At 59.0% G+C, this 4,305-nt stretch overlaps 1 protein-coding gene across 2 annotated transcripts; it reads right to left on the bottom strand.

The window, feature by feature from the left end:
• Positions 1-735: 735 nt before the first annotated feature.
• LOC138846457 (uncharacterized) lies at positions 736-3,171 on the bottom strand. Of its 2 annotated transcripts, XM_089319311.1 has the most exons (3): positions 2,989-3,088; positions 2,676-2,820; positions 736-1,642 (listed from the first exon to the last, which is right to left on the bottom strand). In XM_089319311.1, exons 2-3 carry the CDS (start codon positions 2,713-2,715, stop codon positions 888-890), a joined length of 795 nt encoding a protein of 264 aa, XP_089175437.1. In that variant the 5' UTR covers positions 2,716-2,820; positions 2,989-3,088; the 3' UTR covers positions 736-887. The 2 variants fall into 2 exon arrangements, with proteins under 2 accessions (XP_089175437.1, XP_089175436.1); XM_089319310.1 differs by lacking the exon at positions 2,676-2,820 and having other exon boundaries at positions 2,989-3,171.
• Positions 3,172-4,305: the final 1,134 nt, after the last annotated feature.

Below are 4,305 nucleotides of genomic sequence, written 5' to 3'. Positions count from 1 at the left end.
CATGGTTTCCCTCCACACCAGGAACATGAGGGCTGTCAGAGGAGCTGAGGGCGTGGCCTGCTTCTCCGAAGTCTCTAAACAAGGACACGTTCACATGGGTAGGAGAGGACTTCAATAAGTTCATGGATATTAGCATTTAAAGTGCACGGGCCAGGGTGGTGCTAACTTGCAATGATGGCATCCCATAGTGGAGAGCTGGTTCGAGTCCCAGCTGCTCAGCTTCGGATCCAGCTCTCTGCCAACAGGCCTGGGAAAGCAGTGGAAGACGGCCCCAATATGTGGGCCGCTGCTCCCGCATGGGAGTCACAGTTGGAATTCTGGTTCCTGACCTTCGCTTGGCATAGAACTGGACCTCAAGGACTTCTGGGGAATCAACCAGTAGATGAAGGATTTGTCTCTCTTTCACTGCCACTCTACATTTTGAATACATAATTCATTTTTTACATAATACATTTTTAAAATATTTATTTATTTATTTGAAAGTCAGAGTTACACAGAGAGAGGAGAGGCAAAGACAGAGAGAGAGGTCTTCCATCTGCTCGTTCACTCCCCAGATGGCCACAACCACCAGAGCTGTGCCGATCCAAAGCCAGGAGCCAGGAGTTTCTTCTGTGCCTGCAGGGTCCTGAGCGGGTCTCTGCCTGAGGATGGGGGCTGTGGAACCACCCATCTCCCCAGGAACACGGGGAAGCTTGCTGCCGCTGGGCACCGGGGTCACAAACTGGAGCAAACTCCTTTCCATGGGACAATTTAATACAGGCTCAGCACCACCTGAGGGTGGCGGTGGGGGAGGGGGGCGGGGAGGAGAGTACAGTGGCTCCTGGCATGGCTGTTGTCTTCCAGTGTCAGGGTGTCCTGGCCCCAGGAAGAGCCTGGGCGGTGGGGGCTCAACCAAGTGCATAGGATGCCGTGAAGACACACGGAAGGCTGCTGCCCAGCCTGGGCAGGACAGATGCTGGACTCGGCCTCTCTTCTAGGAGGCACCCATCATCCAGGTGCCCTGTGGAATAGGAGGTAAGGAGGCCTCTGGCCAGGGAGGGCACGCGGGCCTGGTCTCCCAGCCCAGGGCTGGCTCTGGCCGGCTCCAGCCCGTGACTGTCCCCAGAGTGCGTGGGGCTGCCATGCCAGTAGGGGGAAGTCTTCAGCCGTGGCCCCCAGGCGGGGACAGCCTGCATGGGCCCTGGTTCTGGGGGCTCCGAGGCCCGTGGAGGAGCCCACATCCACAGGCCCTCCCGGCTGCCAGCGTCGGAGGAGTTGTCCTCCCTGTGCTCTGGCCTGCTCAGGTTAGGGAGACTGGCGCACTGGCACAGGCCTCCCCACCTCCTCGAGTACTCTGGAGACTCTGTGGGGCTGGCCGCAGCTGGAGACTCTGCGGTCCCCACAGGGGAGCCCAGGCCGAGGGGCTCTGGGCTGCCTTCCCAGCTCTCCTCCTCCTCCATGCCTTCCCTCTCGGCGATGCAGAGGCCAAAGCTTTCTGGAGGACGGATCATCACTGCACGAGTAGCGGGACCCCTGGTCTGCTCCCACACTGCCACTGTGTCCTGAATGGTGATTTTGGCCTTCGGAGCAGTGGGGGCAGGAACGTGCATCTGGGAGACGCGTGCCTGCCCCAGGGGCCTGCTGCACCGTTTTATAGCCTTGGCTGCAAGAAGAGACACGGTTTGTTTACCACAGCCCCGGTCTGGCCTGCTCGGTGCTTGCCCCGACAAAACCCTGGGGTCCCCATCACCACGTGTGACGCTGAGGACTCTTCCAGGCTGCTGGCCCCAGACGGGAGGGTGTGTGCAGCCCGGGCCAGGGGAGCCCTGGGACACCGCCGGCTCCTCCTGCACAGCCCCACAGGGTGGATGGCCCTGAACTCCCCACCTCACTCTCATCTCTGGGGACTGAGGCACCAACTCAGGACCCCGTCACCTACCCCACCTGAACTCCTGCGCCCTAACAGTGCATTCGCTGAGTTACCCACATCTGAGTCCCTCCTACATGGCTGGAAAGGAACTGAGCCTAAGATGATGGGGGTGAGAGCTGGGGCTGTGGGGCAGACATGGAGATTGGTTTAGGCCCTTGGGAACAGGGAATGCAGTTTCTAAAGAGGTGGCAGGGGTGCCCTGTGTCCTCTGCCCCTGGGCCACTGTCTCTTTCCTGGTGAGACTGGGCTGTCACTGCTACTGTCCTACGAGCACCCAGGGGAGGCAGCACCTGGAGGCACAGTGGGGCCTCCCCAGTGCCTGGACAGCCTGCACCTGGGCCCCCACTTAGAGCCTCAGAGCTGGGACAAACCCATCTCTGCTCTGCATGGGGACCCAGGCGCTCAGGTCCTTGATGGCAGCAGCAGCAGGGGAGGAGCACGGGGACCCCTCCCCACCGCAGCCCAGAGGCCAGCGATGCTCCGGGTCCCGCTGCCTTCTGTTGGCCCGAGGCTAGGGCTGCAGAGTCCACACTCAGTTGCACTTGTGTTCTGCCGCGGGGGCCCCCAGCGCCTGCCTCTGTGCCCAGCCCTGCTCACAGGAGTGCACTCGGCCCCCACAACTGGGCTCAGGGCACCTGGGCCTTCCAGGGGTTCTCAGATGGCTGAAGGGGATTCTCTGCCGGCCTGTTTCCCCCTCACTGCACAGGGTCTCCCACAGCCCCACCTCCCTCTAGCCCTGCCCACATGCAGGTGGCAACCCACCCACCTGTCCTAGGAGGGTCCTGTGTGCAGACAGTTGTGGTCATCGGGCCAGTATGTCTTGGGTGTCAAGCCAAGCACTGGAGGGACTGCTCAGGGGCCAATTGACAGTGGGATGACCCTGGCCACTTCTCCTTGTGGTCTGTGGGGGCCTGGGATTGGGGATGCAACAGGGGGATTCTCAGTGCCCTCCTGAAGGGAACCCAGGCCTCCCCAACCCCCTCATCCCTCCCTCAAGCCCTACTCACGAGGGACAGGCAGGGGGACCCCCAGCTCCTCCGTCCCCAGCACCCGGGCCTCTGTGGGCCCTGAGGACTCACTGTGATGGATCTTGACGGCCGTGTATGCCATGGCTGGGAGCATGTGCTCGCCCTCCAGGATGTAGATGTCCCGCATCCTCAGAGCCAGGGGGAACGGCACCTGGGGACAGAGGCATTGGAGGAGCCGCCGTCAGGGCCTCAGCAGGGCCCACAGGGGTGGGTGTGCAGTGTCACTACAGGGGACAGGGGGAGACTGCAGGAGCAGTGACCCAGGATATTGAGGATCTCTGTCTCTCTGCCTTTCAAAGAAATAGCAAGATCAATAGGGGCCTGTGCTGTGTACAGTAGGCTAAGCCTCCACCTGCCACACCGGCATCCTGTATGTGGCCAGTTTGCGTCCCAGCTGCTCCTCTTCCAAGCCAGCTCTCTGCTTATGGCCTTGGGAAGCAGTAGGAGATAGCCCAGGTGCTTGGGCCCCTGCACCCCTGTGAGAGAGCTGGAAGAAGCTCCTGGCTTCTGACTTCTGATCAGCTCAGCTCCTGCCACTGCAACCATTTGGGGAGTGAACCAGCAGAGGAAGACCTTTCTCTATGTCTTTCTCTGTCTATAACTCTACCTCTCAAATAAATAAAATATTTTTATTGAAGGACGGGGTGGAGCCAAGATGGCGGAACAGTGAGGGCGCACACCGATAGTGCGGGAAAATTTAGTTTAATAAAAGTGGAGTTATGGTAGCCTCAGAAAAAGGATCAGGAAAAAACTGCAGAGGAAACTCTTCCGGATCTAGTGGCTGTGACTCGGAGGACCTACTGGGAGAACAAGGTCGCCCACCGCGCGGAAGCCGAGCTGCGGGAGCTGCATGGTCTGTGTGCCGGTGCAGGAAGGGGAGTGGATGTCACACAGACACCAGCAGGGAGAGCAGGGACGCCCAGGGCTCTGAGTCCACACATCGGTGCTGGAAGGGGAGGTGAGCTCAGTAACCTGAGACATTGGCGGGGAAATGGTGGTCAGAATCTAGAGGGGAGCGGGAAAGTTCACCAGACTGACTACGGGAGAGAAGGAAAAAAGGTGTGTGGGGGGGTACTGGTACAGAGGAGTTTCTCTCTCTGCCAACCTTGCAAAGGCAAGCAAGAGACAAAGAGCAGGCCTTCACTCTGGATTTAGATAACAACTAGGGAGAGCTAAGGAACTGAGTCACTACAATTCAGTAGCCTAGGCAACCCAGTGGGAGTCCAGAGGAGAAACAGAGCCTGCACAGACTCTTTGGGTAGAAGCCAGAGATCTGAAGCTAAATACCATCAATTCTGCACAGCAGTGCGGTGCGATATTACTTACCTCCTAAATAAATAAATAAATAAAAAGGAGAGATTTACCACG

This window comes from Oryctolagus cuniculus, chromosome 18 (assembly GCF_051225735.1).
Source record: "Oryctolagus cuniculus isolate XC-2025 breed Fujian yellow rabbit chromosome 18, ASM5122573v1, whole genome shotgun sequence".
Lineage (NCBI taxonomy): Eukaryota > Metazoa > Chordata > Mammalia > Lagomorpha > Leporidae > Oryctolagus > Oryctolagus cuniculus.
This window is presented reverse-complemented; position numbering and strand designations above follow the sequence as displayed.

What these genes read in the sequence shown, in the direction of transcription:
- LOC138846457 (XM_089319310.1), bottom strand. Translation starts at nt 3,064, where the DNA reads ATGCGGGACATCTACATCCTGGAGGGCGAGCACATGCTCCCAGCCATG. An exon ending in GGCCGTCAAGATCCATCACA is followed by an intron (nt 1,643 to 2,988) that starts GTGAGTCCTCAG and finishes CTCTTCTTGCAG; the next exon opens with CCAAGGCTATAAAACGGTGC.